Source organism: Phyllosticta capitalensis (assembly GCF_038381095.1).
Source record: "Phyllosticta capitalensis strain CBS 128856 chromosome Unknown BKA78scaffold_8, whole genome shotgun sequence".
Classification (NCBI taxonomy): Eukaryota; Fungi; Ascomycota; class Dothideomycetes; order Botryosphaeriales; family Phyllostictaceae; genus Phyllosticta; species Phyllosticta capitalensis.
The window spans coordinates 465,749-488,907 of NW_027117446.1; the positions used below are offsets into that span (position 1 = coordinate 465,749).

Below are 23,159 nucleotides of genomic sequence, written 5' to 3' on the forward strand. Positions count from 1 at the left end.
CAGTCAAGCTTAAGTACTAAATGGTATGCCTGCCCCTCCAGCCAGAGCCGTAGCAAGGCGGCGCTTGATGACGTGCGTTGGCAGCAAAGCCCACCATGATAACGTGGCGGTCAGCTGCAATTGGCACCGCCGCACCTGGCAAAAGCAACCGGCAAAATCATGAAGCTGACGCCGTTATCGCCGGCTTGAGTCACTGTAGTCATATGTTTTTGAAGAGCTCCAAAACGCAGTAAACAAGGACGCAGGGAGTGCTGGAGCACAAAGTGGTGGCCGCAGCGAAGGCGGAGGATTCGGCTTCCCGCATTCGTCGAGTCACGACGCGCTATCGATAAGATCTACGCGAGTCAGTCTAGCGCGTCTAGGAAATCCGAGCCCTTGCCCTCGTCCAAAATTTCAACATCCGTTGAGCTCGACACTGCTTTGCGCCAGCCCGCCGCGCAACCACCATGTCCGAGCAGACAAATAAGCCGCATCGTGCGGCAAAGGAGAAGAAGAAAGCCTCTGGTGGTATGTTTCGCCTGCGTCGTCTTTCAGTGGATTGACCTCACAAAATTTCCAGGACCAAACCCCAAGGCCTTTGCCTTCGCGGCTCCCGGACGTCTCCAAAAGCAGGCGGCGCGCTCTCACGATGTACGGCTCGCGCATACTAATGGAAGCTGAAGAGGTTACTGAGCTTGTCGCAGGTCAAGGAAAAGCGTCTCCACGTCCCGCTGGTGGACCGCCTCCCAGAGGAAGCGCCGCCTCTCGTTGTCGCTGTTGTCGGACCTCCTGGGGTAAGGAAATTCCCAGAGCAAATGCAGAACATATACTAAGTATAACAGGTTGGAAAAACCACACTCATCAAGTCACTCATCCGCCGCTACACCAAGCAAACCATTTCGCAACCGGCCGGTCCCCTCACCGTCGTCACCTCGAAGCGCCGCCGTCTTACCTTTATCGAGACTCCCGCCGACTCGCTCGCCGCCATGATTGACATCGCCAAGGTCGTCGACATTGTCCTGCTCATGATTGACGGCAACTACGGCTTCGAGATGGAGACAATGGAGTTTTTGAACGTGCTGAGCTCGACGGGTATGCCTGGAAATGTGTTTGGCATTCTGACGCATTTGGACCTGTTCAAGAAGCAAAGCATTCTGAAGATGCAAAAGAAGAGGCTGAAGCACAGGTTCTGGAGCGAGCTGTACCAGGGCGCGAAGCTCTTCTATCTTTCCGGTGTCATGAACGGCCGATACCCTGATCGCGAAGTCCTCAACTTGTCGAGATTCTTGTCCGTCATGAAGAACCCGCGCCCTCTCGTCTGGCGCAACTCGCATCCTTACTGCATCGCCGACCGCTTCCTCGACATTACGCCGCCGACAGCCATCGAAGAGAACCCCAAATGCGACCGCACTGTAGCGCTCTACGGATACCTGAGAGGCACAAATTTCCCGGCGCAAGGTGCGCGAGTACACGTACCAGGCGTGGGCGACTTGAACGTTTCCATGATTGAGCAACTTCCGGATCCGTGTCCGACCCCTCACCAGGACCAACAAATGGCGAAAGCAACAGGCAAGACGCATCGGCGAAGACTGGGAGAAAAGCAAAAGGTCCTGTTTGCGCCCATGTCGGATGTCGGTGGTGTGCTGGTCGACAAGGACGCCGTGTACATCGATGTCAAAAACACGACCTTTGACAACGATGAAAATGTCGAGGAAAAGGGTCTCGGAGAGCAGATGGTCATTGGCTTGCAGGGCGAGAGAAAGCTGCTCGGTGAAGCGGACAAGGGACTGAAGCTTTTCAGCAACGGCGAGGTCATTGACAGAGCTGCTGAGGATGACACCAACGACACGGGACGAAAAACGCAACGTCGGGCGCGGATGGCCAGCAAAGTTGAAGAGTTGGACGACGACGAAGATTTGGGCAGCGATGATGATGAGGAAGAGGAGGACGACTTTCAGGGGGAGGACGATGAGGATGACAACGGCTACCTCGAGGGCGAAGGCATTTCAGAAGCGAAACTCGGCCGGATGTTCAAAAAGGATGACGAAAAGACAGCCAACGGCAACGACGACATTGCTTTTGCCGACAGTGACTCCGATCTGGGCTCTCTGTCATCAGTGGACGACCAGGAGCTGGAAGACGGCGACGACTTCGATTCTGAAGAAGATTCGGAAGACGAGGACGGAGAGACCAAGTGGAAGGACAACCTGGCTGAAAACGCGAAAAAAGCACACGGCCGCAAGCGACCATACCGAACAGCTGAGCTCGCTCGATTAATGTACAACGATGACTTGACTCCCTCCGAAGTCCTGCGCAGATGGAGAGGCGAGGACAACGAGGAGCAAGGCGAACAAGACGATTCGGACGACGATGAGCTTTTCAAAAAGGTGGCAAACGAGGCGGAAGAAGAGCAAGAAGATCGCCCGATCCCCCAATATGACTACGAAGCTCTCGAGCAAAAGTGGAAAGATGAGGAGAATCTGGAAGTACTTCGCCGCCGTTTCGCGTCGACTAGTCTGACCAAGGGAGGCGATGGCGGGTCAGGCTCGGACGAAGAGTTTGACGGTTTCGACGGCTCCGATGAAGACGACGACGACGAAGGTGACGGCGAATTCGAGGACCTCGAAACTGGAGAGAAGCACGGCGCAGACGAGGAAGAGGAAGAGGAAGACGGAGATGGGGACGAGGAGACCAAGCTCGAAGCAGAGCGCGAGAAGAATGCTCGGAAAAAGGAGGAGCTCCGCCTTCGATTCGAAGAGGAAGACCGCGACGGCTTTGGTAAGGGAGGAGAGAAAGGAGAAGATCAGCAAGAGTTTGGCGAGGATGACTGGTACGATGCGCAAAAAGCGGCTATTCAAAAGCAGCTCGACATCAATCGCGCCGAGTTTGAACAACTCGACGAGCAATCCCGCGTCCGAGTCGAGGGATACAAGGCCGGCACCTACGCGCGCATCGTACTCGAGGACGTCCCGTACGAATTCTCAGCAAACTTCAACCCTCGCTTCCCCGTCATTGTCGGCGGCCTCACGCCTACTGAGCAGCGCTTTGGATACGTCCAAGTGCGCATCAAGCGACACCGCTGGCACAAGAAGATTCTCAAGACCAACGATCCACTAATCTTCTCCCTTGGCTGGCGGAGATTCCAGTCGACGCCAGTCTACAGCATTTCGGATTCCCGGACGCGCAATCGCATGCTAAAGTATACCCCCGAGCACATGCATTGCTTTGGCACGTTCTGGGGCCCTTTGATTGCACCTAATACCGGCTTCTGCTGCGTCCAGTCATTCTCCAACAAGGACCCCGGATTCCGCATCTCGGCCACGGGAGTGGTTTTGAATGTGGACGAGAGCGTGGAGATTGTCAAGAAGCTCAAGCTCACGGGTACCCCTTACAAGATTTTCAAGAACACGGCTTTCATCAAAGACATGTTCAGCACATCTTTGGAAATTGCCAAGTTTGAGGGAGCCAGCATCCGCACGGTTTCTGGCGTTCGCGGTCAGATCAAAAAGGCGCTCAGCAAGCCCGAGGGCCACTTCCGTGCAACGTTCGAAGACAAGATCCTGATGAGCGACATTGCTTTCCTTCGAGCTTGGTTCCCTATCAAGCCGCATCGATTCTACAACCCGGTGACCAACCTGCTCGACTTTGCGGGCCGGGCAGAGAATGGCGAAGACGGCGAGTGGAAGGGAATGCGTCTGACAGGCGAGGTGCGACGCGATCAGGGCATTCCCACGCCGCTGGACAAAAACTCGGCTTACCGGGCGGTGGAGCGCCAAGAACGCCATTTCAACCCCCTGCGAATCCCCAAGAAGCTGGCTGCTGATCTGCCCTTCAGCTCGCAGCCGGTCAGGATGGGCAAGCAAAAGAAGGAAACGTACCTCCAGAAGCGGGCGGTGGTGGCAGGCAAGGAAGAGCGGACGGCGCGCAACCTGATGCAGCAGGTCATGACGCTGCGCAACGAGAAGGTGGCCAAGCGACACGCGGCGCAGGAGAAGCGTCGGGAAGGATACCGCAAAAAGGTGGCGGAGAATGAGGAGAAGCGAGCGGAGCGGGAGAAGCGCGAAAAGGCCGACTTTTGGGCCCGCGAAGGAAAGAAGCGCAAGAATGACGATGGGGGCGGAGGAGGAGGCAGGGGCAAGAAGAGCAAGCATTGAGGAGGCGATGTGTCGCATTATTGTTGATTTGTTTTGTGGGTTGTTTCTTCACGTCGATCCGGGGGGCGTCCAAAAGAGCGAGCTCGTTCTCGATGGCTGCAGGCATTTCCCGGCGTTGGGCGCGTGCATTGAGCAGGGGGCAAAAACATGTAGTTTCCATTTCGGCAGCATGCAGTTGAGTCCCAACATGTCGCAGCCGTGTTTTAGTCACTTTTGGGAGTTAGAGGCTGGAGTAGCATCAGCTGACTTCGTGGCGGCGACGAGACGAGAGACGTCGAGTCTTCCTTTGTCGTCGTTCGGCCGCTTGCATCGTCTGCAGCAATTATCATCTACTCACGTCGGCTCCCGTCCGTTCGTCTGGCCCGACCCGCCCGCGCGCGTGCCGTTTGCCCGTTTTTACCAATTTTCGGTTTGGAGGAGTCAAAGGCTGCGATCCGGATCGCGCACAGGTCGTGAGGTGTAGGTGCACGCGCGCGCTTCCCGCCGCTCAATGGTCGTCACAAGACAACCACACCCTACTCTCCTGCACCTTGTTGACCCGCGTCGTCCTGACTCCAGCATCCATCCACCGACCGACCGCCCGACCGACCACTTCTTCGCCTCCATCCCATCTTTGTGTCTCCTCAACCATGGAGACTGTGGCTTCGCTCGAGTTTGAGCGCGCCGCTGCCCATCACGTCGCCGCCGCGTCACCACCGCCTCCGCTGCCACCGGTTTCCGTACGGCCTGCAGTGAGCTTGGCTGCACGAGCTCCCTCTTCTGCCCATCACCATCACCCCGCCGCCAGCTACAGGAGTACGCCCGCCCCTGCGCATCATTTGCGTTTTGCCAGACTTTTCCCCTCCATCGCGTCAAACTAACGCGTCGCAGCCGGCACGAGCCACCCGAGCGCGTCGCAAGAGAGTCAACTGTCGGTCTCGAGCACCACCAGCGCTGCGCCACGTCTGCTGTCATCGCAGTCCAACGTGTCGACCGACTCCATCCCAGAGACCGAATCAACGAGCCCAGCAACCTCCAACGTGTCGAGCCACATTGACCTATCAAAGACCGCGACCGCGACCGCCAACGCAAGCGCAAGCGCGCCTTTGCAGAACCCGGTCGCGCCAAACACTTGCATCACCCCCCGAAAGCAAACCGCCCTCCAGCATGACTTTTCGCCACGGAGCGCTGCCGGAAGTCCCATGGCCATTGATACACCGCCCACGTCGCGGGGCGCGAAGAGGACCGCCAGCGGCCTTATCAAGCCGCCAACCAGCGCCTATGCAGGCAACGAGACGGGCGCGTCGAGCACCGCGCACTCGCGAAACACCAGCACCGAGTCCGGCCTCAGCAGGATTGGCAAGGTAGGAAGCTTGCGTCGACGCGTCTCTTTGGCTCAATTGACACGTCGTTGCAGTTGTCTGCCGAACTCAAGACGCGTCTTTCGTACGCCATGGTCAAGGTCCAGAACGGCTGGGAACAAAAGTCGATTGACGAGTTGGAGACGGTCGCTTCGCAGAGAAACTCGCCCGCTGTCCAGACTCCGACCTTTGCTAGAACTATTGCGTCGCCTCGCGGTGCTGACTCACGGAGGCAGAGCGCCCACTCTGCCCCTGACCACGCCTCTCCTAGTCGCGGTAGTCCGCTGAACAGCATTTCTCGCGCGTATCCCTCGAGCTATCCAAGTAGGTGTCGGAGACTTGGTGTCTCGGACTACATGTTGACAACGCGTCGCAGACTCTGCATCCCGTGCCGATGATAGGGCGCGTCCAACGACTTCATCCACCACTTCGAGCAACGATTCCTCTACTCCATCGCTCGCGCCCTCGGTCAGCATATCCCCCAAACGCCATCGCCGGTCCACGTCCGATCGCCCACCACCCAAACTTGGCACTTACCAACCCAAACCACAACCGCAGGAGAGTACGACAGCCTACCCGACAACACCAACAGGCAAGTATCAGGGTCCAGCACGTCCGCATCAGCGGAATCACTCCAATTCTCCCTACCCCCAGGCGCATCAAACTCAAACCCCAACGAACCGCCAAGGTCAGTTGCCGCCTCGTTCCGGAGGCATTCCCGCGGGCATCCTCCGCATGCCGAGTCAGCAAGCCGAAATGGATGCGGTAGATAGCTTGCTATTCATGAGCAGCCCGAACAACTCGGCACATTTTGCTCAACAGCACAACAATCACAATAGCGGGAGCACGCTGCGGCCAGAGGTCTCAAGTGGATCGGCCGTGAAGCGAGTGGCCTTTAACGAAGGCAAGAGGGGAAGGGGAAGCGGATATGGTGCTGCTGACAGTGAGAAATTTAGCGAAGGCGCCGGCGTGGATGTCCACGTGGAGATGGAAATGGACTCTGAGGAGAAAGTCAACGGAAACACGAGAGAAAGTCAAGAGAGACGAGAGACGAGGATAAGAGATGCGCCCGGACATGAGTCAAAAGAAATGAAGAGACAGGAAGAGGACAAAATCGCCAAGGAATGGGCGAGCGTCGTAGGATCTGCGCCAGGACAGAAGAAAGGCAGCACCATCCCGGCTCAGCACACAACCCAAGCACCGGTACCGGCACCCATTCAGGTGAACGGACGTGCAGACAGCGCCAGAGCGAGCAGTGGGTAGGTCACGCCAGGTCAGATCTGCCAAGTGGCAAGGCAAGACCAAGACAGACGGACCGGACCGCTCCCGTCGGCACCGGACCGTGTCACACGTTGACAAGGGAGGACGAGCGAGTGATTAATGGGGTCCATGAGATTGGGGAGGGGCCCCGATCATGGCACGAGTGGTTGTCGGAAACTTTCCTTACCCCAGCTGCTCGTCCTCTCTACACCATCCCCTCCAAGCGCCGCGCTTTTTGAGGCGCGGTCCAGGGGATGGAAAGAAAACCAGGCAAGACGAGGAGGCCGACAAGTGTCGTGGCAGCAGCCTGCTGTCCTTGCGCGGGAAATCCCAGGCCAAGCTACTGGAGAGGAGGCGCGTTTCTTTTACGCGCCTCAAGTGGAACACAAATGGATGGCGCGGCAAATAATTTGAAATCAGTTCTGCATCGGCATTCGCATCAGCAAACCGCCAGCGTCGCAGCGAAAACAAAAAGCACAAGCACAGCGAAGCATCAGCATCTCGTCGACATTTGTGGATTCTCTGCTCGTCATCATCTTTCCGTTTTGGGGCCGAGCTTTGCGGACGGTCCAGAGATCTTTTTCGTTTTACTTTGAATTTCCTTTTGGTGGTTGGTATTTTGGTCTTTTGATTTCTATTCCGGTTGGTTCCATCTTTTGGATGCTTGGGCATACGGCGGTCGTGGATCCTGGAGACGGAGATCTTGGGGTCTGGCGCCAGTTGGATTGAGAAGGTCGGTTGCCTTGGATCCGCCTCGCCTCGAGTCGTGTCGCGCTGTTGTGGAGTCTGGAACGACTGGGTCCTTTTCCGACAAGGGTTCTCGGGAGGGGTTTGGTCAAGGGGGCTGGGCTGGGGTCGTGTTTGGGGAATGCGGATATCTATCGGATAGAACCAGAGCACCGTGGACTCGCTCCTGATGCTGCTCCATCCAGTGTTGATAATTGGATGATGGCCTTGTGCATATCACACTAGACTGCTCGTTGGCCCTGGACTAGGAATCGCCGTCTTCACGAGCCCCTGAGACCGGTCGTCTGTTGTCACTTGTCAGTATCTACCGCAAGACGAGAGGAGACGTCTGTGTGGTGAGCACGAGGGACTGCCCTACGTCGTCCCGTCCGCCCGAGCGTCGAACCTCGGGCCCGCGCGGAGACCGCTCGGGGGACTCCACGGGGATCACAGATGCAATGCGTCTTGCATATCATTACGCAAGGACGGGCTGGCCAGTTGCAGCGTTGCCGTTGCTAAGACGCTTGTATGGCTGCTGACGGCGAATGATTTGGAACCGTGTGATTGGCCGTGGTCGCGTACAGAAAGGCGGTGGTGCTGACTTACACATGTAAGTCCATGTGTGACGTCACGGCATCATACCACCGAGACAGCACCTGCACTTTCCCATCGACCTTCCGCGTACAACTTTCTCGGTGCCTTCACGGCCCACGCACCCTTGCCGGGCGACCCCAGAATCGCAAGAATAAGCTGGGCCCCAGCGCAGCTCTCTCCCCTCCTTTAAGCCGGCCGAAGCTTGCCGTCATAGCTCGAGCTCTTTTTTTGTACTCCTCGTCTTCCTCCCCGTTTGCTTCTCCGCGACTCTTTGTTTTCTTTCTCCAACATCCAACCTCCCCTCTCCACTCTACCCCTAATCCGCACTAGCCCGCAAAGCTCTCTGTAGCTGCCTGTAGTTTGCAGAACTCGCAAGACTCGCGTGCGCGTAGATAGCTCGTACCAATCATGGCCGCGTCTGCGCTTCTGAGGAGCAGAGTCCGGAGGCCCTCGTACCTCAACAAGCTCACAAAGGCCGAAAACCTGATTGATCTATTTCCTCACAACTCGTATATCGGCTGGTCCGGATTTACGGGTGTTGGATACCCCAAGTACGTCCTTCAAAGCTTCAATCCCGTCCAGAAACTGACCAATTGGATAGAAAAGTCCCCACCGCGCTCGCCGACCACGTCGAGAAGAATGGCTTGGAGGGCAAGCTCAAGTACAACCTCTTTGTGGGCGCGTCGTCGGGTGCCGAGACGGAGAACCGCTGGGCGCGTCTGAACATGATTGAGCGCCGCTCGCCGCATCAGGTTGGCAAGGAGATTGCCAAGGGCATCAACAATGGCAACATCAAGTTCTTCGACAAGCACTTGTCCATGTTCCCCGTCGACCTTATGTACGGCTGGTACACGCGGGATCGGCCCAACAACAAGATTGATGTGGCAATCATCGAGGCCAGCGCTATCACCGAAGAGGGCGGCATCATCCCCGGTGCCAGTGTGGGCGCCAGTCCTGAGCTCATCCAGATGGCGGACAAGATTGTCATTGAAGTCAACACGGCCGCTCCTTCATTTGAAGGTCTCCACGACATCACCATGACCGATCTGCCGCCGAACCGCAAGCCCTACCTCATCATGGCGCCCGAGGACCGCATTGGAACGCCGTACATCCCCGTCGACCCGGAGAAGGTGGTGGCTGTCGTCGAGTCCGACTACCCCGACCAGACTCAGCCCAACTCGCCCGAGGATGAGTGCAGCCAGAAGATTGCCTCGAACTTGATCGAGTTCCTCAAGCACGAGGTCAACCACGGCCGTCTGCCGCAAAACCTGCTCCCCATTCAGAGCGGTATCGGCAACATTGCCAACGCCGTTGTCGGCGGCCTTTCGGTGCGCATCTCGAGCCCCTGAAATGAGACCAAACGCTAACAGTCCAATAGAAGGGCGGCGCAGACTTCAAGAACCTCAAGGTCTGGACCGAAGTGCTCCAGGACTCGTTCCTCGACCTCTTTGACAGCGGCAACCTCGACTTTGCAACTGCAACCAGCATCCGCTTCTCGCCCGACGGCTTCAAGCGCTTCTATGATGGCTGGAAAGACTACGCGCCCAAGCTGCTCCTGCGCTCGCAGCAAGTCTCCAACTCGCCCGAGATCATCCGCCGCCTCGGCGTCATTGGCATGAACACGCCCGTCGAGGTCGACATTTACGCCCACGCCAACTCGACCTGCGTCATGGGCAGCCGCATGCTGAACGGCCTCGGTGGTTCGGCTGATTTCTTGCGCAGCTCCAAGTACAGCATCATGCACACTCCGTCGACCCGCCCCAGCAAGACGGATCCCACGGGTGTCAGCTGCATCGTCCCCATGTGCACGCACGTCGACCAGACGGAGCACGACCTCGACGTCGTCGTGACGGAGCAGGTGAGTCGCCCCTTGCAACCCCTGAACCACCCCCTGAACCAACGCCACCGCCACCGCCCAAGCCCAAGACTCTCCAACATCCACTAACAAACATGGTAGGGTCTCGCCGACGTGCGCGGCCTCTCGCCGCGCGAGCGCGCCCGCGTCATCATCGACAAGTGCTCGCACCCGGACTACAAGCCCATCCTGCAGGACTACTTTGACCGCGCCGAGTTCGAGTGCCTGCGCAAGGGCATGGGCCACGAGCCGCACCTCCTGTTCCAGGCCTTCAACATGCACAAGAACCTCGCCGAGAAGGGCACCATGAAGATTGATAGCTGGGAGTAAGCCCTGCTGCCTTGAGTGGGAAGAAGTGGAGAAGAGGGAAGGGAGAGGGGCTTGATTGAAGCAAGATGACCAGGGCTTTTTGTTATGTTGGACATGGATGAAAGGGAAGCATGGGAATGGCGTTGGCGCTTTTGATGGACATGGCAGGGCTGTTGGGGAGGCAGCTCTTCTCTTCGTTTGGATCTGGTATTTGTTCGTTTGAGCTTTTTCTCGAAGGGTTGATTGCATTGCAAAGTGTTGCCGCGCGGTGAGTAAGTCGATGCAATGTTGAGCACTTGGAAGCGAGGAAAAGGGGTGAATGGGGTATATGAGAGTGCAGGAGGGGGACGAGATTGAGATGAGTGAATAAATAGTAGGAATGACAACAACAACAAGTCAAGAAAGCAGGCCGTCGACACAAAGCGCTTCCCCGCTGATGACTGATGTTGGACTGGTGAATAGTGTTGCGACACTTTATCCCCCCTAAGGTAAGAGTGGAGCTTCCTCTTGTAGACGCGAGCAACACTATCGCCCCTGCATTACTGGCGCATCATCAATCTTTCTCCATCATCCACTTACTCGCGAGCCAGAGAGCAGAGCCACATTTCTTAAAGTCCAAACCTTACCATCAATCTTGCGCTATGGATTGTTTGATCGCTGTCCAGGCCTGCTTGAATTTCTCCGTCTTTGTAAAAGCAAGTGACCCTCGCACCGCCCAAAATGGACGAATGCATTCCAAATCACCTCGTATATCAAGTACAGATTGCAAAAATCGATGCAACCACGAGCTTCGATCCAAATGTTCGCGCGCATCTCCTCGCTCCGACAAAAAAACACCAGAGCCAGCAGGCCAAAGAGATGGTAGGGAAAAGGAAGGTATAATGTAGGTATTTTAGGTATGAAGCGTATCCCCGTATGTGGGTTAGACAGGTAGGAAGCCAAGCCAAAAGTTCTTTCAAAGTACCACCAACCATCCCACTTGACTGCCATCCAAGTACCTTTCTTTGAATGCCCAAGTAGTAGTAGTAGTAGTAGTAGCCAACCAACCGACCCAAAAGACCAAGCAAGCCAAAAGCCAAAGCCAACGAAGCAAGAAAACGCCAACCGCATGCATGCAATATTTATGTCGCCATCAATCACTCATCACCCCCTTCTTCTTTCCCATCCGTCTATTTCATGCTCTTCTTCGTCAAGCGTTTCCGCTTGTTCTCGCTGTCCACGCTCTCGGTCCTCGCATGTCTCGGACGACCGCGTCCACCCTCGCTATCGTCACTGCTGCCGCCGCTCCCGCGGTCCGCCGAGCGTCCGGCGTCGCGCACGTGCGGGCTCTGGTCGCGCATCAGCGCGTCGCCCGCGCCGCTCTGGCTCTGCAGCTCAATGCCGAGGTCGAGGTCCTCGCCGGTGCGGACGAAGCTGGCGCGGGCGAGCGGCGAGCGGCCGCTGCTGCGCGACGAGTCGCGCGCGTGTGTCGGCTGCGGCACTGAGAGGTTGCTGTTTTGGCGCTGCATGGGCGGCGGCTGGCTGCTCTGGCCGGGGAGGGATGGCGAGGCAGGGGCCGAGGTGTTGGATGCCGTCGAGCCCGACGAGTAGCGGTGCGCGTGCCCTTGCGGGCGCGGCTGCTGCGACGACGCGTGCGAGCTGTTGATCGGGTTGGTCAGGTACGGGTTGCTGGTGGTCCGTTGGTGGTGGTGGCGAGGCGCCGATTGCTGTTGCTGTTCTACGTAGCCGTCCTGCTCGTGCAGGGCGTTGGCCAGCGGCGAGGTGCCCGTCTGCGCCGGCGACATGGACCGCGTCGTGCTGATGCTCTGGGCCGAGACACCGCGCGAGTGCGGCGGCCGCGACTTGTACTTGTCGGCGCCGGGGTTGTAGCTGGGGTAGTTGAACTCGGAGTCCGCGAGCGACTCGACGCTGTCAAAGAAGCGCGGCTTGCCTTCGGTTGCGTATGGTGGTGCGTGGCCGCCGGCGACGTAGCCGCCCGTTTCGTAAAAGGCACCTCCAGCCGGACGCTGGTTGGCTTGAGCCTGGTAGTAGGCGGCAACGGCATCGTCTCCCATGACGGATTCGACACGACGGGGCATGTAGATACTCTGGTGGCCGGTGGTCGCATACGACATCATCGAGTCGAAAGAAGCACGAGGGTGGAGCGGGATACGAGGAACGTTGGGGTCGCGGTGAATGTCTGGCAAAGTGAGGCCACTCTCGTTGCCTTGTTGGTACCATCCGCCAGGAAGCTGCTTTGCGGCAGCGAAGCGGCCCTCGACGTTTGCAGACGGCATAAGCGGAAGGTTGGGAACATGGCCGGCCTTGTGGCTCTTCTTGCGCTGAATGTCGGCCGCGCCCTTGAACGTCTCGGGGACCACGTTGAGGTCGTCGCCTTCGGCTTCGGCCTTCTCAATGGCAGCTTGCGGTGTCGTGGTAGCATCGGCAGCACCAGCGTCGGCACGGGGACCACCCCAGGTGCGCTGACCAGCGGTGAAGATTCCGTAGACCATGTAGACCCAGTTGAAAAAGGGGTTGACAATGAACATGATGGGGTAGAGCATAATCTTGTAGCGGCCGAGCTTGGCACCAAAGTAGAGCATGAGAAGCCAGTTGAGACCAAGGGACACACCAATGAAACCAACAGGTAGGTCCTTGATGGCCTTTTCGGTAGTGACAAGAGACAAGACCATGATGAAGAAGAGGAGGGCAGTGGTTCTGATGGTGTTTTGCATGAAGCGGACGACGCAAAGGAGCGTGTAGCGTTTCCAGAGACGGATATCCGTAAGCATACAGGCTTCGTTCGTGATGAAACCCAAGAACCAGCGGCGACGTTGCTTCAGGAGGGACTTGTACGTCTGGACGGCCTCGGTCTTGCAGAAAGCGCCAGTGTTCATCTGGATCTGGTAGCGTTCCTTGGCTCCAATCATGAACAAGTGAGTAAGCCAGCGGTCCTCGCCCAAATGGCATTTGCCGTAGTCGAAAAGATCGTCGCACTGCTCAGCCTTTTCAGCAAAGTAGTACTTGGCCATCTTCCTGAAGGCAGAGAAACGGAGACAGGTCAGGGCACCGGGCAAGCAGGTGACGGCACCGCATCCAGACTCGACAGAGCGCTCGAAGAGCTGACCGTGAATGTACTCCATGTCCTGCAAGAGGGTAATCAAGCTGTTCTTTTCCGTAGTCGAGGTAATGACACCCGTCATGGCCAACATGTTTTGCTTGCTGCCCGGCTTGAGTTCCATTTCGAACATGAAGTTTTGAATGCAGACGCGGTCGAGGATACAGTCCGAGTCGATGAAGAGGACGAACAGGTTGTCGTTGCGCTTAAGGTACTCGGTGTAGATTCTGTCAATGAGATGGAAAGTCTTCTTTTGCGTGTGGCGCTTTCCTCCGTGCTTGAAACGCGAGACAGTGATGCGGGTGCTACGGTAAGTGACGTCGATACTCTTGGGGTACGAGTCCAGGGTCAGAGGCACACCGAGCTTTTCGATCGTGTTGAGGTACAATTCATCCTCTGCATCTCCGTCGAAAGAGAGGAAGACGTGCATGCACGAAGGAGGGTACTCGCAGTCGACAATCGAATCGATGGTGCGGAGCAGCACATCGGGAATCTCCTGGTAGCAAGGCATGATGATGACCATCTTGGGAGCCGAGTTTTCGTCCAAGACGTGCTTGATCCTCTTTGTACGGCCGACCGAGTGCGTGACGAGCTGGAAGACGCAAAAGAGCCATGGAATCGTGAGGAGACCGGCGAAAGACCAAAAGGCGAACCACTGCAAAAAGCTAACCATGGATTCGGGAAAGTATTGCACGATTCGAGAAGGCAGGGGCAGCGTGACGATCATGATGGGCAAGAAGATTGCTCTGCAACCAGTCAGTCGGATTTCCCCTAATTTTGAACTTTTCTACTCACCTCAGCAGTGTGAAGAGGATCATCATGACGACCGCCAACACCTTGATACTTGCCGTCTCAGCCTTTTGGAAGACCTTGATCAGACAGTACATGAACGCTGCCAGCCAGAGAAGCCATTCGAGCAGAGCCGCCAACATGACGGTACCGACAATGGAAACGTAGACAATCTAGCACGTCGTCAACCCCAAATCCAATCGTGACTGTAATAGGCCAACTCACATCCTTGACAGGCCAAGGGTCCTTGATCGAGGGGAGACCATTGTCCGCATTGCGGGCAATCAGCCCTACGACGTCACCCCACATGGTCGGAGCGGGTTCGGGAGGGAGGAGGGCAATAGGAGGAAGCCCAGGGAGATGTTAAATCAGGTACGCTCGCTCGATTTGGGATCCAGGGAATCAAGCAGGTGTCGAGCAGGGCATGGGCGAGATATTAAAGCGGGAACGGAAATCTAAACTTGGCAGCTTGCGGCTACCAGGCTGCATCGAGGTCAGGACATGCGGTACGAGGCTCGAGCTGATGGACACTTACCTAATTTATCCGGGGCTTGCTTGGGAGGCGAAAGAGAGAGAGAGAGCAGGGCGAGGTGGGAGGTAAGCAGCAGCGGCAGTAGCAGAGGCGCGGTGGTAAAGGTGTCAGGTGCGGCGGCGACGTGGACGAGGGCAAGACCGACGGTGACACAACAGTGATTGTCACCTCAGCGGTTACACGGAGCTAGAAGGCAACAGGGGGCAGATCAGGAGGGTAGGATGGGTTCTCGAAGGCTTGAGAGGGCGCGCCACCTGCAAGAGCTTGTGCTTGGGGGATAGGTATTGGGTCGTATATGCGCGTGGGTGTTGGCGGCACCGAGGGCAGACGGCACAGCGAGCCGACGCAGAAGACGGTGGTGTAGTAATGAATGGGAGAGCAGTCCGTTTGCTCTTTTTGATTAAAAGGAATCGACTGGACTCAAAGAGGGAGAGTCTTGACAAGGAGGGACAGTGGCAGCGTCGTGGGCAGGCAAAGGGAGCAGCAGCGCAAGCTCAACGGGGCTTCTCTGCAGATATACAGCATCTTGGTCGACATTGGAGCCTTTCCATTTGCAGAGGGTTGTGGTCTGGCCGACTACAGCGGCACCATCCAGGCGGCTCCACGATGGCGTCGGCCACGCTTACAGGGGCGTCTCTTTGCCCGGGGAGATGCAGACGCTGAGTGGCCGCCGCATGGATGATGTGCAAGCGAAACACGGGGAGTGACATGGATCTTAATTCTTCTTTCCTCTTTTGTTTTCAAGGCCGGCGAGCATGGCTAAAGTGAAAACCTCTGGCGGAGAATGTGGGACGTCGTGCGGTGGTTTCTGCCATGGAGTCCGGATGGAGGTAGACAGTAGATGGCGCGAGCCACGAAAGGACAGGGACCGCAGGGACTGGACAAGCCTCCCGCGGCGGATGCTCTGGTTGGGACGCCATTTGACTGACGCCATTGGAGGATTGTGGTGAGTGGTGAGAGGCGTGGTGTTGTCGAATGGACTGGAGGAGGCCAAGTCAGCGCGTACCCAAAAGCGGTCCGGTCGGGGCGCGCGCTTCGATTCGTTTCAACCACGACACATGCGGATGGTCGCACCACAGTCGATTTCTGCACCCTCAACACCAAAAATAGCCCGAATTTCCTGTGAACTTGTCCCTCTGAAATCAGGCATCCTCTCTCCTTCCGACTGCCGAGCCATGCGGACCCAGCCGTCTCGTCTATTTTCATCTCCATCATGGACATGAACCGTATATGCAACAGCATTTTCCCCCTCATTCTCATGGCCCCCGAAAAGGCCTGTCACCATCGACGCTTTAGGCCCATAGCGCCGTGGCAGCACTGCCAAGCGCCAAAGGATTCAGCAGTCAAATTCTCCCTCGCCCGCCGCCGCTTGCCTGTTCCTGAGCCGTCTGTCTGCAAAGGACCCGCGTGCCCTGACATTTTGACATCGCGCACCCGACCACCGCTAAGGAACCTTGAATGACAATCGACGACGCCGTTGGCACCTCGTGGTTCTGACAGATCTGCACTCCCAAGGCGCCTGAAATTCCGGCCTGCTGTCATCGTCCTGTACCCGATTCACCATGGCTACTGGGTGGTAGCACTATACAGAGTATGAATACGACACCACCAGCAGATCAGCGCCTGGCAACCGACGACAACGACGCTTCCAGCTCACCATTCTATTGTCTTACTTATCACCGCAGCAGCATCTCTACCAGGCTGGACCACGGCCACTCAATATCTCCTACCAGAGCAACCCGTACCGAGCGACGGGAGACGCTTCAGCCCGACCCTGACAGGTGCCGGATCCGGAGCGGCGGGGAGAGGAGAGGGACGGACGACCCTTCACCAACGCAGCAGCACGTCTTCTAGAATCGCCCTCGTCCATGGCGGCGCGCGAACGCTGGGGTAATAAACTAATACGGCGAGATCCTGCCCGCAGCGCCACGTGCAAAGCCCATCCGCTGTAGTGTACCGGAGGAGCTTCGCCACCCGCTGCTGCCACATGCCATTCTCTCTTTCCTTTTGCTCTGTCCCGACTGCTTACTCCTTCCCTCCTCTCTTACTTCCGCTCCTCTCTTCTGTCCACTGTCTCCGGAAAATTACCCCAACGCCAGACCCGGCCTTCGTCGCGGCTGGCTTCCGTCGTGGTACTCCCTTCTCACCTCCACCCTCCACCGCCTCCCCCACAACCCCCGTCGTCGCATCGTCAAGCGAGATTGGTCCGAGCAGATTGACGGCTTTCTCCTCGCCTGCTGTCTTGTCAGCCGTTCAAATCTCCTCCCCTCCTTGATTCCGCCCGATCTAGAGGCACAGAGGCTTCTTGTGTGCCCCTCCTTGGCCCATTTCCGAGAGCGGTGGGTGTGGTGTGCCGGTTGCAAGATCTGCCTAGGAAGCCTCGTCAGCTGCGTCTAGATCTAGACTACTGTAATTTGCTTCAGTCATGTTGAAGATGTGCGTCGAGTTCTTGCTATCTTGAAGAGAGATGGGGTCCCTATTTCGTGATTCCCATTCGCGCTTGAGGCAGACTGGCAACCCTTTTATATGTAGTATCGTAGCAGACCATACGTGCCGACTCTGCGGCATGCGTACGCATAGTCCAACAGTGCCAATGCGACTCACTTCGGCATTTCAGACAGCTCATCCATACGTAGTGGAGGCACTCAGCATGTAGCAATGTCTAAATCCATGGTCTCTATAACGTCAAGCTTAAAGCAACCATTAAAAACCACCCATTTTACCTCAGGCGATTCTGTCGTCATTTGGCACAACGCTCAGCGCTCCGCCAATTCTACCAAATCAAGCTGCGCATCAACACCAGAGGCCGTGAAAGGCATTTGCGTCAATTTTCCGTTCCCATCGAAGCGTGCCGACACGTGGTTTGAGCAAGATAATTGAATTTCTCTTTCAAAAAGTGGACAAAACAAGACTCTTTCAGCAAAAACAACACGCAAGACTCCCAAGCTAGTCCCTGGTCCCTCTACGATATATAAATAACGGCCCTACCGATGCATACCATTCCGTCATGCGCGTCAAGTCATTCATGCCAACAGCGGGGGAGGAAAAAAGGAGAAAACAGCAAAAAAAGAGAGCAGTCAACAAAAAAAGTAGTCTTCTCTTTCTTCTTCATAAAAGATGATGTGGTTGGTCGTGGGTTTAAAAAAAGGGGGAAAATATGGGAATCAATCCTAAGTCAACCCACCTCGCTGCTATCCTCTTGTCATCATATTCTTTCCGATCTCGTAACGATGTGTCCCCTTCCTGTAAGCCAAAAAATTCTTTTTCGCTCTACTGTTGCGGCTCCTCGACCTCGTCAGGCTTGGCCGCGTCCGCGTCCGACATCTCCTGGTCCTTCTTGTCGGCCTGCTCCTTGGCCTTGGCCTCCTCCTCGGCCTTGCGCTTGGCCGCCAGCTCCGCTGCCTTCTCCGCCGCCTTGGCCTCCTCGGCCTGGATCTTGGCGTTCATCTCCTCCTGCAGCTTGTCCTTGTAGCGCTGGACAATGGGGCCCGAGATGGAGCGCAGCTCCTCGATCTTGGAGACGTAGACCGCCTTGGTCGAGTCCCAGCCGTCCTCATCGAGCCAGTTCTGTCATGTGTTAGTAAGCAGCGCAATATGCGTGTGAAGAAGAATTGAAACTTACAGCCATGGCCTCGAGCTTGGCGTGAATCTTGGCCTTTTCGTCGTCGCTGGCGAAGGGGCTGTAGACCTCCTCAATCTTATCACGGAGCTCGTAGATGAAGCTCTCGAGTTCGTTCTTCTTGTCAGCAGTGTCGATGACGAGCTTGTCCTCCATGATCATGGCGTTTTCCCGCTCAGCGGCAGCCTCCTTGGCAGCCTGGTCCATCGATGCGGTGCCAGCGACGATGGGCAGGTCGCCCTTCTTGACCTGCTTCTTGACCTTGCGCGTCTTGACCTCCTTGTTGTCGACGTCCATGGCCTGTTTGTTTACCGTCAGTGGAGCCGTCTTTTCTGAGTCGTCTTGAACTGATGCAATGAAAGCGTTGTCGAAAGCAGAAGAAGAATCGGATGAAATAGTCGAGCCACTCGGCTCTTGTCTTGCAAAACTGCGAGCAAAACTGCGAGCAAAACTGGAAAAGCCACCTACGTTCTCGTCCTTGCCCTCCTCGGGGATGGGCTCCTCAACCTCGACATCCTCGACGTAGTAACCGGTCTCGACGTTCAGGATACCGTGAAGGTTGAGGCGGGCCTTGAGCTTGCAAACCATGAAGTCGTCCTTGGCGTCGGCCTTGACGCCCTTGACGGAGAAACGACCGATCCAGGGGTTCATCGCGCCAGGCAGCATGTCGGCCTTGGCGTAGCGAGCCTCGAGATCAAAGGGCTGTTTCCTGTAAAAGGTGAGAATCTTGGTCGAGGGCATCGTGTTGCCGCGGTTGAAGACGGTGAGGCTGGTATCCTCGTCGGGAATGTCAGGCGACTTCTCCCAGGTGAACTCGATGGGGTAGTTGACGACGTCGTGGACAGAGAAGTCACGGACACGGAAGACCGGGGAGAGGATGGCACAGCTGAATGCGCAGCCACGGGCGATGGCCTCGTCGGCGTTCTGAGTGAACGAAAGCTGCTTGCCAAAGAAGTCCTGAATGGCTGCCTTGAGGGCCGGGACACGAGTGCAACCGCCAACCAGCTCAATCGAGTCAATGTCCTCGGGCTTCAGCTTGGCCTCGGCGAGAGCCTGCTCCAGAGGCTTGGTGCAACGCTCCAAGAGCGGCTTGACGAGCTCCTCGAGCTCCTCGCGCTTCAAGAAGCCGTGGAAGTCAATGTCTTCGCAGACAGACTCGACGTTGATGGGAGCGCCAGCGTTGGCAGAAAGAATCTTCTTGACCTTTTCGCATCCAGCCATGATACGCTTGAGGGCCTTGGGGTTGGTGGTGATGTCAATCTTGTGCTTTTCCTTGAACTGGGCAGCGACGTGGTCCACAATGGCCTTGTCAAAGTTACGGCCACCGAAGTGACGGTCGTAGGCGGTCGACTTGACGGCAAGCTCGCCCTTCTTGAACTCGACGACGGAGCAGGTGTAGTTGCTGTGACCAATGTCGACGAAGACGACGCGCCTGGGCTTCTCCTCGGGGGCGGGCAGGTCGAGCTTGGTGATGCCGTAGCCGAGAGCGGTGGCGGTCGTGTCGTTCATGAGACGGAGGCACTTGAGGCCGGCAATTTCAGCGGCGTCAAGGATGGCTCTCCTCTGGACGTCGGTGTACCAAGCCGGGCAGCTGATGACAATGTCGGAAACGGGCAGCTTCAGCTCGGTCGAGGCGGTCTGCTTGATCTTCTGAAGGAACATGGAGACCAGCTGGGTCGCAGTGAAGCGCTCCTTCTTGCCCAGGTACGAGACCTCTGCGCCGACTTGGCCATTGATGTCAACCAGCGGGGCGGAGACGAATTGTTGCTCGATCTTGACGTCGGGGTCGGACAAGCTGCGGCCAGCGAGACGGGAAAGCGAACCGACGGTGTTCTTGATGTTGGAGATTTCTTGGGTTGCGGCGGAGGCACCAATGTAACGCTGCCTAGGACCGAAGCCTACGAGAGATCTTTGCGACAGTCAGTGAGGTTCGGCGCGACGGCGGGGCAGCCAGGAAAAAAACTTACGGCGTCTGGCGTTCGGAGACTTCATTGGTAATCTAGGGCGATTGAGGGTCAGCATCGACCATATAAAGGCGACAAAGCGGTAGATACGTACGACGTCGACACCACGGTTACGCGCAACAGCAATGACCGTGTTGAGCGTCCCCAGATCAACACCAACAACAGACATTGTGGATGTGGATTCTCAAGAGCGGAAGTGGGGTGGTTGGGGTATAGAGTGGTGGTGGAGGTCGGGCGGGGAGGAGAGAGTGGTTTGACGGTAAATACCCTGGATCGGGTCGTGATAGAGGTTCGTAGTGGTGGCTAGAGACGAGGCTGAAAAGTGTTTGGAGTTCGATGAAATTCTGCCCAGTTCGGGAAGCTTCGTGGTGACTGGTGGGGCAAACGTTAGCCCGCGGCCGAGGGCGGCAGCCTCACGTCATGGCTACAACAAAACCATTTCCATCATCAGTCCTCCAGTCCCCATTATTTCGACCACCTTACGGCCTCCTCTGCGCCATTCATGCCATTCTGCACGGCCAAGACCCCGTCGCCGCTGGAATTCGCCTCTCTGTCGCCTCCTTCTCCGCTGCCGCCACTGCCCTCCTACCCGTCGACCGTCTGTCATGCCGCGAGCTCTGCTCCTCGATCGTCGAACCCTATCAGCCTCTTCTGGAACCATCGCGGCGCCATGTGTTACTCTCAGACTGACATGAGGAGCTTCAGATCGCCGTCACCGCCACACCTTGACTTCCCTGCCCAACCTCTTCAGATCGCATGGCCACTCCCGCATCTTGGCACCTAATTATAGGGATGCGTCTGCGGACATGCCTGTTTGCCTTTACCAAATTTCAACATCACTTCAACACTTCGACCGATTCAATATACATTTGAGAACTCAGGGGTATGGATGTACGACTTCAGAAGTCACAGTCACCTCGCGTTGTCGGGCCAGCTACTGCGACTGGGATCTGTTCATGTCGACCGCATCTGTGGACCATCGACCGCTAGCTTGAAACTGGCTGCTGCTAGCGTCTAAGAAGCTACCAGCGTCTTCTTCATATTCTTCACGTGTCAAGCGATGACACAGAAAAGGAACAGAATCGAGAAGGAATCTTTGGATTGCTCTGGTTCCGCTGGTCCTGCAACTGTCGTCTACGACATATAACTTCTCATCTTTTTGACCTGCGTGCGAATTAAACAAGGACACATGGGCGGAGCCACAAAGCGCCAAAGAAGAGAGCGTGTTCAGCTGAAAGCCGTGTTTGGCTCGTTCCAGTCCACCACGAGCGCCACGGGTCATCAACGCGCATGGCCATTTGCCAATGCTTTGTAGCATGCAGCTCGGGTAGGTTGCCCCACCTTCAGGTACGAGACTGTCATCCTAGGACTACCACGTCAAACACCCCAAAAGCGTCGTTACTGTGCTGCAGCTATGCCGTAGTCTCAGCTTGCAAGTCCTGAAAGTTGCGATATCATATGCGGTAAACATCACCACCATGACCAAGTACCGGCTCGTCAGTTCCAAACCGTCGCACCATCATGTCTAGAAGAAAATCAATTCCACCTTCTCAGCCAAGTGCCGCCTGCAGTCATCTCGTATTTTTACAAACGCGTTCAAGCCCGATGTCTGCTCGTCAAACGCGCTGGAATGACGTACCTCACCCCTTGCTACCGGTATAATAGGTAAGCAGTCATTGCACAATCACGAGCACCTGAACAGACCTTCCAGCCGCATCCCACCATCATTCGAACCACACCATGCCTGAGCCCAGGATTCCCACGACGGCCAACCGTACTGCTCTCGCGCCCTCTTTATCCACTTTTCTGAGGCTCTTCCCAAAGCTTCGCCTGGGTGGTGAAGAAGACTTTCACGCAGAGCGCCGCCGCCATCTCGAAGTGTTTGGGATTCATGCGATTCCCAAGGAAAAGGTCCACTCCATTCATGAGGTCGAATTCACCGCCATACGTGGACCGTATGGGACCATTCCGATACGAGTGTTGTACCCTAAGAGCGGAGAGGACCGGCGCAAAAAGGGCGAATCGGCCGCATTGATATACTTTCACGGAGGTGGTTACACTATCGGCAGCGTCGATGAGTTTGAGAACGGCCTGAGACTCCTGGCTGAGTGCTCAGGGGCGCAGGTAAGCCAAAAGTCACTCCGATGAACCCTGCAGCTCAAGTCTTGGACCAGGTCTACGCCGTCGACTATCGCCTTGCCCCAGAATTCAAATTCCCCACCCAAATCGACGAGTACTCGACCGTCATTGATGCTCTTCTGGGCGACTTTGGTCGCATCCGTGGCGTCCACCCAGACCGCGTGTGCGGCGGAGGCGACTCGGCAGGAGGGAACATGACGGCGTCCATTGTGCTTGGGCGTCGGGACCATGGACAAAAGAATCTGGCAGCGCAGTTTCTACTCTACCCTGAGATGCGTCCGCCATTTGATACTCCCGCGGCAGCAGAAAATAACTCGGGCTACTATCTCGAGGCCAACGGTGTCTTTGGCTTCGCGAGCAACTACTTGCCCCGCGGGCTGGCGCCCGGCTACAAGTACATCAGCCCTGGGATGCAGAACTTGGAATACCTGCAGGATCAGCCTCCTGCAGCGGTCTTCACAAGTGGCTTCGATCCTTTGCGGGACGTGGGCGTCGAGTATGCCAGCAAGCTGGACCAAGCAGGCGTGAGGGTGCGCTGGTATCATTATGAGAATATGACGCACGGCTGGTTGCAAATGACTGCATGGAGTGAGGAGGCCGTTCAGGCAGTGAGAGATGTTGCAGAGGAGGTGAAGAGGTTGGCGTATGGAAATTATATCTGAGGTTGTGGTGAGCATGTTTCTGGCCTGCGGATTACCTTGAGCTTCGTATAGTGCGGTATAGCATTTTGTATCTACCAGCATTTTCAACGAATTAATTAATTATAAGTAAATGAGGTTGTACGGTTGACAGTCGACAGTCG

At 56.5% G+C, this 23,159-nt stretch overlaps 7 protein-coding genes across 7 annotated transcripts; 4 read left to right on the plus strand and 3 right to left on the minus strand.

The window, feature by feature from the left end:
• Window positions 1-407: 407 nt before the first annotated feature.
• BKA78DRAFT_172696 (uncharacterized protein) lies at window positions 408-4,398 on the plus strand. The gene is made up of 4 exons (XM_066883275.1): window positions 408-507; window positions 560-630; window positions 684-773; window positions 822-4,398. Exons 1-4 carry the CDS (start codon window positions 447-449, stop codon window positions 4,131-4,133), a joined length of 3,534 nt encoding a protein of 1,177 aa, XP_066741729.1. The 5' UTR covers window positions 408-446; the 3' UTR covers window positions 4,134-4,398.
• A 364-nt stretch (window positions 4,399-4,762) lies between these two features.
• BKA78DRAFT_354752 (uncharacterized protein) lies at window positions 4,763-6,736 on the plus strand (the record flags this gene model as incomplete). Its single annotated transcript, XM_066891789.1, has 4 exons — window positions 4,763-4,928; window positions 5,004-5,476; window positions 5,530-5,797; window positions 5,850-6,736. The coding sequence occupies 4 exons, from the start codon at window positions 4,763-4,765 to the stop codon at window positions 6,734-6,736; spliced, it is 1,794 nt and encodes a 597-aa protein (XP_066741730.1).
• A 90-nt stretch (window positions 6,737-6,826) lies between these two features.
• On the minus strand, window positions 6,827-7,719 carry BKA78DRAFT_172698 (uncharacterized protein). Its single transcript, XM_066883276.1, has one exon. The coding sequence runs from the start codon at window positions 7,403-7,405 to the stop codon at window positions 6,917-6,919; it is 489 nt and encodes a 162-aa protein (XP_066741731.1). The 5' UTR covers window positions 7,406-7,719; the 3' UTR covers window positions 6,827-6,916.
• Window positions 7,720-8,101: 382 nt separating this feature from the next.
• BKA78DRAFT_319942 (putative acetyl-CoA hydrolase Ach1) lies at window positions 8,102-10,634 on the plus strand. Its single transcript, XM_066888906.1, has 4 exons — window positions 8,102-8,604; window positions 8,655-9,381; window positions 9,432-9,911; window positions 10,011-10,634. The coding sequence occupies exons 1-4, from the start codon at window positions 8,462-8,464 to the stop codon at window positions 10,236-10,238; spliced, it is 1,578 nt and encodes a 525-aa protein (XP_066741732.1). The 5' UTR covers window positions 8,102-8,461; the 3' UTR covers window positions 10,239-10,634.
• Window positions 10,635-11,386: 752 nt separating this feature from the next.
• BKA78DRAFT_354754 (chitin synthase-domain-containing protein) lies at window positions 11,387-14,412 on the minus strand (the record flags this gene model as incomplete). Its single annotated transcript, XM_066891790.1, has 3 exons — window positions 11,387-14,060; window positions 14,110-14,276; window positions 14,329-14,412. 3 exons carry the CDS (start codon window positions 14,410-14,412, stop codon window positions 11,387-11,389), a joined length of 2,925 nt encoding a protein of 974 aa, XP_066741733.1.
• Window positions 14,413-17,905: 3,493 nt separating this feature from the next.
• Window positions 17,906-20,387, minus strand: BKA78DRAFT_254509 (putative heat shock protein Hsp88; the record flags this gene model as incomplete). The annotated part of the gene is made up of 5 exons (XM_066884907.1): window positions 17,906-18,202; window positions 18,258-18,554; window positions 18,723-20,163; window positions 20,222-20,253; window positions 20,313-20,387. The coding sequence occupies 5 exons, from the start codon at window positions 20,385-20,387 to the stop codon at window positions 17,906-17,908; spliced, it is 2,142 nt and encodes a 713-aa protein (XP_066741734.1).
• Window positions 20,388-21,958: 1,571 nt separating this feature from the next.
• Window positions 21,959-23,019, plus strand: BKA78DRAFT_254581 (Alpha/Beta hydrolase protein; the record flags this gene model as incomplete). The annotated part of the gene is made up of 2 exons (XM_066884917.1): window positions 21,959-22,342; window positions 22,393-23,019. 2 exons carry the CDS (start codon window positions 21,959-21,961, stop codon window positions 23,017-23,019), a joined length of 1,011 nt encoding a protein of 336 aa, XP_066741735.1.
• Window positions 23,020-23,159: the final 140 nt, after the last annotated feature.